Source organism: Sturnira hondurensis, unplaced genomic scaffold (assembly GCF_014824575.4).
Source record: "Sturnira hondurensis isolate 20B ecotype Veracruz unplaced genomic scaffold, ASM1482457v3 Scaffold0018525, whole genome shotgun sequence".
Lineage (NCBI taxonomy): Eukaryota > Metazoa > Chordata > Mammalia > Chiroptera > Phyllostomidae > Sturnira > Sturnira hondurensis.
In genome coordinates, this window is record NW_028091156.1 from 1,022,174 (window position 1) to 1,035,061 (window position 12,888).

Here is a 12,888-nt window from a genome sequence, read left to right on the forward strand (position 1 = left end):
TTCTGAGTTTTGAAATCAGAAGTGTGGCTCTTCCAGTTTTCTTCAAGATTACTTGGCAGTTACAGGTCTTTCGAATTTCTAGCATTGACCTGTCCGTGTCTGCAAAGAGGACAGCGGGGTTTTGACGAAGATTGTGACTGCAGGCCACCCTGAGGAGTATGTCACCCTAACAACGTTAAGTGTTTTCTGATCTGTGAGCAGGGAAGGTGCTTCCTCTTGTTTAGGTCTTTAATTTACTTCAATAATGTTTTCAGGTACACAGTTACGTGGTTGTTGTGTTAAATTTATTCCCTAAATATTTTTTGATGAAACTGTAAATGAGTTTTCTTAATTTCATTTTTACTTTGTTCGTTGGTAGTATTTAGAAATATATGCCCTGGCTAGTGTGGCTCAGTGGATTGAGTGCCAACCTGAAAACCAAAGGGTTCCAGTTTGATTCCCAGTCGGGGCACATGCCTGGGTTGCGGGCCAGGTCCCCAGTAGGGGGCGCTCAAGAGGCAACCACACATTGATGTTTCTTTCTCCCTCCCTTCCTCTCTCTAAATAATAATAATAATAATAATAATATAGTTGATGTTTGCATATTAATGTTGTACCCTGTAACCTGGCTGATTTTGTTAACTAGTTTTAAAAGTTTTTTTAGTGAATTCTTTATGATTTTCTGTATACAAAATCATGTCATCTGCAAATAGAGATAATTTTACTTCTTCCTTTCCAGTCTAGGTGTGCTTTATTTTATTTATTGGTTTTTTTCCCTAATTGCATTGGCTGGAACCCCAGTACAGTGTTTCGTAGAAGTGGCAAGGACAGACATCCTTACTTTTTTCCTGCTCTTAAAGCAAAAGCATTAAATCTTTCACCATTAATATGCTATGAGCTGTTTTTCAGCTAATTGAAGATGCCCTTCACCAGGTTGGCAAGTTTCCTCATGTTCCTAGATGGCTGAGGTTCTTAATCGGGAAGGAGTACTGGATTTCAAGTGAATTCTGTCCTCAGAATGATCTGGGGAGTGTTCCCCTTTTTTCTGTCTTCTGGAACAGTTTGTGAAGAATTGTTACTGATTTCTTTTAAATTGTTTAGATTTCTTTGTTTAAATATTTGGTAGAATTCACCCAAATCATCTTATCATAGCCTTTTTTCTGTGTGGGTGGTTTTTAAATTACTAATTCATTCTCCCTTCTATCATTCTCATTCATTATAAATCTATTCAGATTTTTTAATTTCTTCTTGAGTAAGTTTTGGTAGTTTGTGTCCTTGGATGAATTTGTCCATTTCATCTCAGTTGTCTAATTTGTACAGTTGTTCCCAGGGCTACTTATAATTCTTTTTATTTTTGTAAAGTAAGTAGAGATATTTATTCATAGATTTCTAACTAGTAAATAGTTACTTTAATCTCTCAAAGAAATGAATCCTTAAATTTGGGGGCCTTTTTAGGGATAAGAATACAAAGAAACAGAAAAGCAAAAAAATTACTGAGTCCCTCATTGTTACTGCTAACAGTGAGTAAGCCCCATCAGCGTTCATTAATACTGAGTCAGAGCCTTGGGGAAGAAATGATGTTAGGAGTGAATAGCCTTCTGCTGTTCAGCACTGTCCAGAGAAATATCTCTGGGTTCAGAAGTCCTTTTCCTCCCACCTCGAGGGCTTCCTGTGACCTTGAGCAGAAACACCTGACCTGATGTCCAACCTCCCGTCTGAGAGTGGAGCTACCGCCACCCCTTGCAAAGCACCAGGTTGTCATTTTTCGTGGTTGTGCCTCCGCCGTTCTTTAGAAACTTTATGTAGGTCAGATCTTGTTCTTCAGAACTCCAAAGGGCTGACCAAACTTGGGGTGGTACACTTTTCTCTTGTTTTTAAGTTTCTCTCTTTTTACAGACTTCTCAAGTTATAAAATGGGTCAAAACACACCCTTCTATATTTTAGAATGTAAAATCTTGACTGCAGGGGAATTTCAAACTGAAGTAGCATAGTACGCACCCAGGTGACATGCAGGCATTCTAAGCATGAAATCCCTAAGCGTGGAAGAGATTGTTTTCCTTTGTGAAAGTGTAGGGAACGAAAGATTTCTCGTTGAGGATCCCCACTCTGGCAAGTGCATTCCCAGCCTAACCCTTTTACCCTTTGGCCAAAGACACTGCTCGTGTATAAGTTTTCTTTTTCATGAAAGCCTCACTATCTTTTAATGAAATATTTAGGTTCCCGTTATAGACATTTATTATAAAAGCACTTTGGGCCCTGGCTGGTGTAGCTCAGTGGATTGAGCGCGGGCCTGCGAACCACATGATCGCAGTTCGATTCCCAGTCAGGGCACATACCTGGGTTGCAGGCCTGTTCCTGGTTCCCGGCAGGGGACGCATGAGAGGCAACCATACATTGATATTTCTCTCCCTCTCTCCTTCCCTTCCCCTCTAAAGATAAGTAAAAATAAATAAAATATTTTTTAAAAAATAAATAAAAGCACTTTGTGGAGGCTACTTACTGCTCAACTGAAAGAGAAATTGTTAAAATTAAGTTATGTGAGACATTAAATAGAAATAAATGTGCTAAGAGTTTAAAACGTTGTAGCCAGTGTCTTATTGTAGATGTTGTAGACAAATCATTCATATATATGTGTATGCATATGTATATATATAAATAATATCTTTTTGGACAATATTCTGTATTTTGAAAGAGAAGTTTCCGTGTGAAAGAGAAAGGTTACTAAAACAGAGCTGTCAGCCTCCAGAACAAAAAAACTGTAAAGCCTGCCGAGCTGTCGTCCTTAAGGAAATCAGCAGTGCCCAGCCCGGATGACTGGTTGTGAGCACTGTCAACAGTGGGGTTTCTCAAGTGGAAAAGGCAGTTGAAGTCCCAGAAGGTGGCTGCCAAGAATACCGCTCCCTGGGAAGAGACCAGCAGACTGTCTGCAGACGGGTGGGGTCACCTCTCTCGTGCTTCCTCCCCTCGGACCCCTGGGGGGCCGGGGCAGGACAGGAGACCGGGAGCGGCCTCTCTTCTGTTGAAAAGAGGCAGGGACTAGATCGTTCTCTTTGGCCCTCCTTTTTATTTAAAAATGTTCACACCCACAAGAAGAAGCTGTAGGAAGAGCAGGGTCTGTGTACTTTCGCCCGTTCACCAGCAGAAACCGTCCTTGCTTTCTTTCCCCGCTCCTACACCAAGTTCAGGCTGTCGGAATGCAGGGACCAAACAGTGAGATGAAGAGGGAGACCCAGGTTCTTATACTGACCTTTGTACTCGTGTCACAAGCTTTGTCTCCGTGTTTACATTTTTAGCTCATTCATGTGGTTTTACACAGTAAACAGTTGTTTATGTTGAGTATCTGTTGCTTTCATCTAAAATTGTAGGTTTTGCTTCACTTAGGTTGGCTCTTCCCATCTTAAGCATTTTTTAATCTATTTTATTTCTTCTCTGTGATTATATTTAGACGCACTAGAATTTTTAGATATATGTATTTTATGCATTATCAATTTCATCAATGCATTTTTAATCATTTGCCCCTTATCATTAGTTTTAAACCCCATCTTTATCGTGTACCAGATTGTACACAAGGACTTGTTTCTGTAACGGTACTGTGAACGCAGGTGTTGGGGGAAGTTTTTAAGTCACTAACAGAACTTTTGTATCTACTTTCTTCCAACCTGGCCAGGTTTAGCTGTTGGGATTTGTGCCTTAGATAGCATGCCTGTACACACAGGGAGACCTCCATTTGGACCCGGGGCAGAGTCCCACCGGTGGGGAGGGGCACAGAAACGGGACAAAGGAGGTTCCTGTCCCGGAGCTTCAGCGTTGTGAGGGAAAATGCCCAAAATGCGCTCGGTGTGGGAGCGGCAGCTTCTCGCCACGTGCAGTTGAGCCGCACACAAACAGATGTTCTGAATCTTTCCTTTCTCCCTTAGTACTGGATGAACGAGTACACCTCGCCCATTGGAATTGGAGTTTTTCATTCGGGAATTGAAGTGTACGGCAGAGGTACGTGTGCACACACAGTCCAAGTCCGCTCCCGAAAGGGTTTCCTTTAGGGGCTGCGGAGTCCCAACTGCTTCCGCAACTCGCTGCAGAGAAGCAGGTCGTCACTTGTCTGTATTTATTTATACTGTGTTTTGGGAAAATGCCTGAAATGAATGTATCTGGGCAGAAAGTACCAAAGTATATGGGTGTACGTTTACTTAGGTATCTTTTATTCTAACACTATATCTTCAAAAAACATTTTGCTTTTGAGATTGTTATGCCCTTAGAGTTTTGCTGTAATATGTATTGGAGTTCCTAAGAAACCTTGCACTTTGAAAAATAATACGATTAAAAACAATCATTTTGGTTGGAGAAGGGTTGGTTCTAGAGAGTGTCCAACTTGAAATGCCCATTTCCTGAGGGAATTTCAGTCATTTGTTTTTGCAGACCTGAAGTATATAGTTCAAACGTTTAAAAACATCACCGAGCCAGGCCTGCCCTTGATCACATCTAGCCTTTTGCTGGAGAATGAGGGCCTTTGTCGTCATTAGCTCAGCCCTCCCTGTTCTCTGCTGCCCTTTGTCACACTGAAGTGACGAGCCACTCACACCCAGCACCTCGCTCTCCACAGCTCTTCATTCTCATCCCCACTCTGGTGAGGACCATTCACTCCTGATCGAGTTGTGAGCAGTACTGGTGTGTGTCAAAGAGATCGCATTGCCAGTTTCATGAGGGTTATAAACACATTATTTTGAATCATAAACTCACCCTGTAGCAGAAATGAATGCCTTTAATTGCCTCGTGCAGGCAGGATTTGTGACTCGTGGAACATGTTACTGCCACTTACTCAGTTACCCCTGAAGGCCGCCCAGCAGCTTCAGCAATTACAAAGAAAGGGCTCGTCCACGTACTGTGTCGCTGCGGTGTCCTCACGTCCCCTGTCCCGCACGTTGTTCGGCGCTTCTAGGTGTGGTGGCGGTGCGTGCTCCACAGTGGTGCGTTTTCCACGCAGGCTCTAAGGAGCTGCTGTTCAGCCTCCATTTTCCTCGAAGGGCAGCGTGGACCAAGTATTTCCAACGACGCGCTGGGGCTCCTGCCCAAAGTTTCGGTGGCGGAGTGTTGCTGCCGGTGGGGTTACAGGGCACAGTCTGCTGCCTCGTTGGACTCGGCTTCTGCCAGAGTCGTGTGCATTCCCTTTCATCCAAATCTGCACGGTGTGTGACCGTTTTAAAATGCCATCAAGTTCTGAACCACGTGACTGTGCTCCTGGGAGGCAGACGAGAGCATGTGGTGTTTCTCCACTTTCCTAAGAAAGAAGCCGAAGCGCAAGCCTGCTAAAAGTCACACTGCTGATAATGAACAGAACTAGGAGTTGAACCCAGGTGTTCCTGCATACTAGTCCCGTGGTCTTTTATCTGCCTGATCATTGTTGCCTCTCATAACATGATCGGGGAATAATTGGAAGCATGGTTCAAAGTGTGTTCATGTAAGCTTGGCCGAGCTCGGGCAGAATACAGGGTGGGGCAGAAGTAGGTGTACAGTTGTTCGTATGGAGAATAATACAAGAATAAATAAATAACAACACAAGACTACACTCCGTCTTTCATGTACTCACCACTGTAAACCCCTTTGTCCCACCCTGGACGCGTCCGGCAGTGAACGATGCTCCTTGAATGGAAGAGGAAACGGCTATATGACTTTCCTTCCTGGGCTTGACAAAGTTAAAACTCCAGACATAGCCTTTCGTAGCCAACCTGATTGTCTCCAGCATTTTATAAGATTCTGTCATTAAAAATGTTTTAATGCCTATTTCAAAATCGGGTGTTGGACACCTTTTTGTTACCTACATCATTACTTTTTTCTGAAAGGTGTGAATTAAAAGTAAACTTAGTACATATCAGTTCTTTCCCATACTTTGTCCTAAGACCTTTTAACATCTAATAAATTTTAAGTGATGAGATTAATTTAAATATTTGATTGGAATTATTTGAATAAGCCCACTAAGATTTGCCACTGGAATATCCCGGGACCCCGTACCAGAACTGTAGACAGAGGTCTTAGTCCCGGGAGAGTGGGCACCTGCTGAGCCTGAGCGGGTACCCCCTGTGGAGCAGGGGCTCCCTCCCAGCTGGAGGTTCGTGGTAGATAGCACGTGGGAGCAGGTGTGCCTATTAAGTGGTTAGTTTTTCTTTTTAATTTTTTATTGAACGGAGAGACATCGATTTGTTGTTCCACTCACTCACACATTCATTGGTTGATTCTCGTACATCCTGCTGGAGGATCGAACCCTCAACCCTGGAGCATTGGGACAACACTCCAGCCACCTCACTACCTGGCCAGGGCAATTTATTTTTTCTTGAATGGGGAACTGGATTTCGGTTTTTCAAGTTTGCTAATGTTTCAAAGAAAAACCAGGCATTCAGCCCAGGAACTATGAAAATTCATTGTTAGTAGACATATTTTCCAATAAAGTACAAGTTTGAAATTCGATCACTTGAATTTAGAAAATGGCCAAGTGCTGAACTGGCCACCTACTTAGTTTGGCAGGATAGGTATGCAGGGGGACTGACTGTATTTACAGCTGAGTGTTAGTCACTCTCCTGTCGCCAGTGAAAACAAAGTCAGCACTACCTCTGAGTGTTCCCATTGTTAGAGGGTTCAGGCCTTCGGCATCACCTCTTCTCTACAAGTAATGGCTAAATGAGATGTTTGTGAAAACGTGACTGAACGGAAGGATATTCAGATGGTATCATTATTATCCTCATCATTTATTAAAGCTAATTCAGCATTCTGGTTAAATTTTGTGTAATACTAAAAATCACGAGTTTTCTCTTTTCAGAATTTGCTTATGGTGGCCATCCTTACCCCTTTTCTGGAATATTTGAAATTTCCCCAGGAAATGCTTCTGAACTAGGAGAAACATTTAAATTTAAGTAAGTAGGGAGGATAATTTTTATTACACTGTTTTAGGGGCCACAGCTTGTTTTCAGGCGTACAGAGTTCATCCTGTGAGTGAACGCCAGGAAGTGGAACTTTAACGCTGCTCTAGTTGCTGACGTTGTCTTTTGCAATCACATCTATCTTGGCCATTGTGTAAAGACGGGAGTTGGCCAAATAGAGTGCCTGAAATAACCGAGTGCTTTTATTCAGGACCCATGTAAGGTATTCTGTGTACTTCAGAAATGTTTTCACCTCGGTATAACTTGGGTTCTGCTTTAGAAAACATTCCTCTCTCTGGTTATTGCTACCCCTCAGCCTCCCATTTGGGGGTGGGGGGCGTTGAGGGAAGTTTTATTACAACGTACCTAAGAGCATTATTAAAAATCTCTTCATTTTCCCAATGAAAGGGACACTTTATAAATTTCAGTTAGACAGTCGATTAGCCGAGACTCTATTGTGAAGCACCTGTATTACATGTATTGATAAACCTAAAATGTGTGGATATGAGTGTATTCTGTAGCCTTATGATAGTAAACAGCACTGAAAATCTGAATGCTAACAAACAAATTTCCATTCCTTAATTAAAGTTTGTATTTAATGCTTAGAACCTTCGTTTCAAGGAACTTCAGAAACTTCTGGGCTTATAATAGTTAATTTGCTAAAACAATAGTGAAAAGTCGTGAAAGGAGGTTATAGCATCAAAATTCCGTTTAGGGCCACGTTTACCACTCCTGTGCCCGTGGTTCCCTTAGCCCAGCGGTTTTTGCTGCCAGTTTGTATAATGCGTGCTTGGCTGTTGAGTCAGGGGCGCTGACCTCTTCCCCGTAGATTGTCAAAGGGAAAAATCACAGCAGCCAACCCGACAGTGGCTATCAGAGCTGCAAAAGCACGTTTTTGGTGTGCCGCAGTGTCAACGCACGGTCTCTGTGTGCTGTGCGCCGGGCAAGGTGGGAGGCGCTGCCCGAGGCCGTCCCGAGTCCACCCCTCAGGTCCCCCTGTAGTCGCCACGGCCAGACGGGGGTTTTCGGAGGACTTTCGGCTTTCTTGGATGCCCTGCGGGATCTGACCAAAACTCTAGATGCTTCTGAGCAATGTGTATTGTTACATTTCCGGGGTAGTAGTTGGGTGAGGGAGATGCCTTGGGGGTGGTTTTTACATTTTCCCCTGAGAGAATTTGGCCAGCCATCGGTGGCAAGTGACTGAACAGAAGTATTGGCTCCGTGGAGCTGGTTTTCGAATAGTGTAACTGCTTACACAGTAGTTGTAAAAACAACTGTGATGTTACATTTTCAATGTAAGAATATATTGTTTTATAAAGAAAATGACTTTTGCATTTGAATTATTGAGAAGTGGTGTGCTTAAAAGTTTATTGCAGAAAAATAAAACTAAAAATAACTAGCATTTTTAAAGTATCTCATTTCCCTTTAGTTTCGTCACGGTAACCCTGCTCTGGTACATCTTGAATCATGGTATCCCTGGAAATAAGCGAAGCTTAAACTTGCGTTTTATAAATACCTAACCTCACGCAGCTTTGTTCTCTTCTTTCTTTTCTTTAAGAGAAGCTGTTGTTTTAGGGAGCACCGACTTCCTAGAAGATGATATCGAAAAAATTGTAGAAGAACTGGGAAAAGAATACAAAGGCAATGCCTATCATTTAATGCACAAAAACTGCAATCACTTTTCTTCAGCTTTATCAGAGGTAAATTAAATTTTATCCTAAAAGTTCTTCAAGTAAATAATGTTTATTACTGTACTCACTATCGTACTGCATTTGGTTGGTTCGTTTCTTCCTGGATCTTTGTGTTGTACAAAATACGGGGTTACATTTTTCTCTCTTGCATGAATGACCTTTCTGAAGTTGGTGGCACTGGAGTCGCCCAGCTTTACTCTGTGACGGTAGCCACGCCTCTGCTGTGGGTGGGGGGTGAATCTAGACACCTGTCTCTTCTGACTCCCATTCACTGTACTACAGCCCGAAATGTTCGCTTTAAAGAAGTTAGTGCCTGAGAGACTTCTACTATCTAGCCACTCATTTCTCATACCCCAAATTTTAGTTGCCAACTTGAAATTTTTTCCAAGCTCTTGCTCATGAATAAGTAATTCATTTCTCCTGTCTTGAAATTCAATTCTGCCGGCTTATCACACAGGCACGTACTTGCCTTCCCAATTCTTGAGTGCCAAGCAGAAGACCAAAAACTAGATCAGAATTACAGGACCTTGAAAAAAAAATGGAAGGGAGAAAGCAAAAGATGATCAAGTCTAGAGAGGTAAATGGGGTTGAAACAGCTTCCCGGCTCCCTGAGTCCGAGCAGCAGGGGCTGTGGCGGCAGGGGCTGCGAGGGGACGGCAGGCGTGGGCGCCGCTGCCTCAGTGACCTGCCACTGCCTCAGTGACCTGCCGCAGGGAGCTGGACTTCCTCACCCGTCTGGGGATGCGCTGGGATGGGGGGGTGGCGCTGAGAGCGGGGGAGGCGTCAGGGCCTGGGCGACTTCCAGGGGAGAAGGAAGGCGGTTCAGAGCTCACATCTGTAAGGAGCGCAGAAACAGGCGGCTCGTCTTCGTTCGGGATGAGCTGTGGGAGGCTGACCAAGTCACTGCCGGGGGTGGAGGTCGCGTCCCAGGAAGCACCCAGATAAATGCAGGGAGGCAGATTACCGAATCAAATCAGGACTCAGGAAGTAGAGTGGAGGAAGGACCTGCTACATACACCTGACGCTCCTAGTCACACTTCTGTGGTTTGCCTTCTTCCAGGCAAATATCTCTTAACATGCCTTGGGTGTGAAGTGTAATGTAATACTTGTCTGTCTGTGTGTTGAGTAGACTGATGGGAACGGTGTCACATAAGGTCCGTAACCACTGGGGCACAAGGCTAAATAAATAAAGCTTTCCGGAGAAAAGTTAACATTGCTTCATTACAGGTATCAGCTTATTTACATATTAGCTACTTGGGGGACATGAGATACTTTGAAACCTCTTTCCTAAGTCATCAGCAAAGAAGAGAGATGGTACTTGTCATCCCACGGTCAGAATCATTGACAGACGAGAGGCACAAATGCCAGAGGGACAGTGGACAGGAACTCGGTTACGCCCAGTGGTCTGCAGAGGAAAGCGGGCAATGAGCACGAAGCCGGTCTCGTAAAGGACCTGGTTCTCACTGTCTGCAGGAGGAGGAGGGGTCAGCCGGGGATCCCTCCTGACCCGCATTTCTGTGTCTGTTGTCCCTAGTAGAGGCTTCACCAGGTCCCAGAGCCAGCCAGGTCTCATCTGGGCAGATGCTTCTATCCAGACCAGTGTGAGCTCCTTGGGATACCTGGGCCAAGGACAGACGCACTGGGGTAGAATGAGCACCTGGAAAAACGAGGTAGTGGACACCGGAGGGAGGTAGAAAGAGTCCATGAAAAAGGAGGACTCACAGACACGCAAGCACCCCAGACGGACTGCTCCTACGGCCTGAGGCTCCCCTTACTGCAACACCCCCTGCGTTTGCAAGTCTTCTGCTTTGGTGTTCAGAGCACTTCCACTCGTGTCTCAAAGCGGGTGCAAGGACCAAAGGAAGGAAGGATCCCAGCGAAACTAGCTCCGTTTTGTAGAGGTGAAACGTGACCTGACAAGTGATCAGAAAGGCAGGGATGGGGCTGACAGCAGGGACCCCAGGCTGCCAAGTGAGGGAGCTGCTCGGTAGCGGAGGCCTGGGTCACGTCACCAGAGGCTGGTGTGCAGTGGCTTTTCTGAACATCCACCCGCTCCCTCCCCCCCCCACTCCTGGGCAGTGGGCCGATCCCCTGAACCACCTCCCTAACGGAACACTTCCCCCCTCCAGATTCTCTGTGGGAAGGAGATTCCTCGCTGGATCAACCGGCTTGCCTACTTCAGCTCCTGCATCCCCTTCCTGCAGAGCTGCCTCCCGAAGGAGTGGCTCACGCCCGCGGCGCTGCAGTCCAGCGTGAGCCAGGAGCTGCAGGAGGAGCTGGAGGAGGCGGAGGACGCCGTGGCCTCGGCCGCCGTGGCCAGTGCCGCCGCGGGCCCCAGGCCCGGGCGCCACACCAGACTCTGACTGCCTCCAAAGTCGCGTGTTGGGACTGTGTCTGGCCGTTCAGCGTCACTTGCGGAAGGTAAAAGAGGAGGCGTCCCTTGGATGTTCTGTACGCGAAGGTGGCTGTCCCCCCCCAATCCCGGTTTTTCAGCTCAGGATTATATTTGTAATCAAATCACTCGGCGCAGGAGGGAGAACTGTGTATGAAGCTGCCCTCTGGTTTTTTAACCCACTCGTACATTTGGATTTCCTTCTTCTGTTTTATACGAGCTCTGCTAAGTTACGTTTACAGTATTTTGTATCGCTGTTTACAAATCTCGCATGGACTCCTGCCGCCGTGAGCGAAGAGAATCTTCGTGTCTTCGGACGTTGGGCGGGTAATCTTTGTACACTTCTGACCGTTGCCAGAGTTACGGCATAAATAATAGGCACACAAAAAAGTACTTAGGTGGTTGTCGTCATCCTCACCTGCTTGAGAATTGTCTTTGAGTTTGTGTTTTTGTTACGGTTTTGGTGCCCAGGTGCAGAAAGGCGAAGGAGCGCACCCCCAGCCGGAGCGCCTGGGACCTCGTCTGCTGAGCGGGGGGCCACACTCGGGCCCGTTCCTCTTGGCCCGTTCCTCTTGGCACCCCACTGCCTCCCACTCCCCCCCACTCCCTCCCGCTCTGAGCAGCACGTCCCTCGGTCCCCGCCCGAGGGCTGCCATCGTTCCCAACACCGTCCACCTAGGTGGGGGGCGGGTACGTTCTTGTGTCCGTCTGGCTTGGATGTCTCTGATTCTGTAGTGAAGATGTTTTTTGTTGAAGATATTCTTGCTAGTAACTGACAAGGGGTTTTGCACGTGGGTTTGGGGGGGGCTTCATTTTTATTTGAATACATACCGATGCGCTCCCAGCACAGGATTTGGTTGACGGGTAGGAATACCCTAAATGGCAGCCTTCTGAGTAGCAGACCCTCAACTGCTTTGAACTACTCAGGCTGCCTTCTATACTAGACCTTGAAAACTAAAGTAACGCACTCCAAAAGGTAACTGATGTTTTAAACACTTCACGTACCGCAGCAGAAGTCGCACGTGGAGTCCGCTAGTCTGCTACAGAGGTGGTTTCGCCTCCTAATAGAAAGGGTAGTCTCAGTGACCTCTTGTGTAAAAGTCACGTGTTTCCATCCTGAAATTCATCCTTTTCTGTTCTCTCAGATGTATGTCTCTTACATAACATAACTCTAAGGGTGGAATTGTCACCACAGATAAGTCGTCATTAGCAAGGAATCTTGTCCCCTCGAGCCTGTTCCCAGTTTGACCGTTGGATGTGAGAGTCAAGTCATTCCATGTCCAATTCACTTTTTCTGCCTTAAGAATGAATGTCCTACGTAAAGTACTGGATGCAGTGTATAAATTATCCAAGGCAGTGACTTCAGCTTTTATATATATTGTTAGTTTTAAATCATCAGCTTTTATTTGAACTTCTAGGTTGGATTGTTAGTGCTATTTCTCTTTGTAAAGATACATAACTTTTAGTAAACTACATTTTTAACTTTTCCATAAGCTGATATTTGATTCATTTTATGAACTTAAGCACACCTTGTTCATCGGGAAAATGAACCTTGAGTTGTAAGCGTTGACCTGAGGGAAATGAAGCCACTCACCCTGTTTGTCCTTGCCTGTTCTGGAGAGCCTTTACGCGGTGTCGCGGCCCTTTGGGGCGGCGTGCTGGTTTTGAGGGACGTGAAAGGAAGAAGAAAATGTGTGACCTTCGTGGAAAGTGGACTTGGTCCGGGTCTGGCGTGAGATTAGACTAAAACATGCGGGGCTCAGCAGTTGATTTGTTCACCCAAAGCAGAGTCCCATCCCCAGAACCCAGGGTAGGGAAAAGTATCTGGTGCGGTTTGCTTAGGACTTTTTTTAAATGATGTGCTGGATTACAGTTTTCCCTAATTGACTCACCCATACAGTGGCTCCCATCCTCGCTG

The 12,888-nt window shown here is 45.6% G+C and overlaps 1 protein-coding gene across 3 annotated transcripts in view; it reads left to right on the forward strand.

Moving 5' to 3' along the window:
- The window catches only part of DESI2 (desumoylating isopeptidase 2), a 30,831-nt gene extending 18,291 nt beyond the window's left edge, over positions 1-12,540 (forward strand). For 2 of the 3 annotated variants that reach the window (XM_037069334.1, XM_037069333.1), the window contains exons 2-5: positions 3,897-3,969; positions 6,788-6,881; positions 8,446-8,587; positions 10,708-12,540. In XM_037069334.1, coding sequence (XP_036925229.1) covers positions 3,897-3,969; positions 6,788-6,881; positions 8,446-8,587; positions 10,708-10,941 — 543 coding nt within the window. In that variant the 3' untranslated portion in view covers positions 10,942-12,540. The remainder of the gene's footprint in view (positions 1-3,896; positions 3,970-6,787; positions 6,882-8,445; positions 8,588-10,707) is intronic. The other variant, XM_037069335.1, reaches the window with a different exon arrangement.
- Positions 12,541-12,888: the final 348 nt, after the last annotated feature.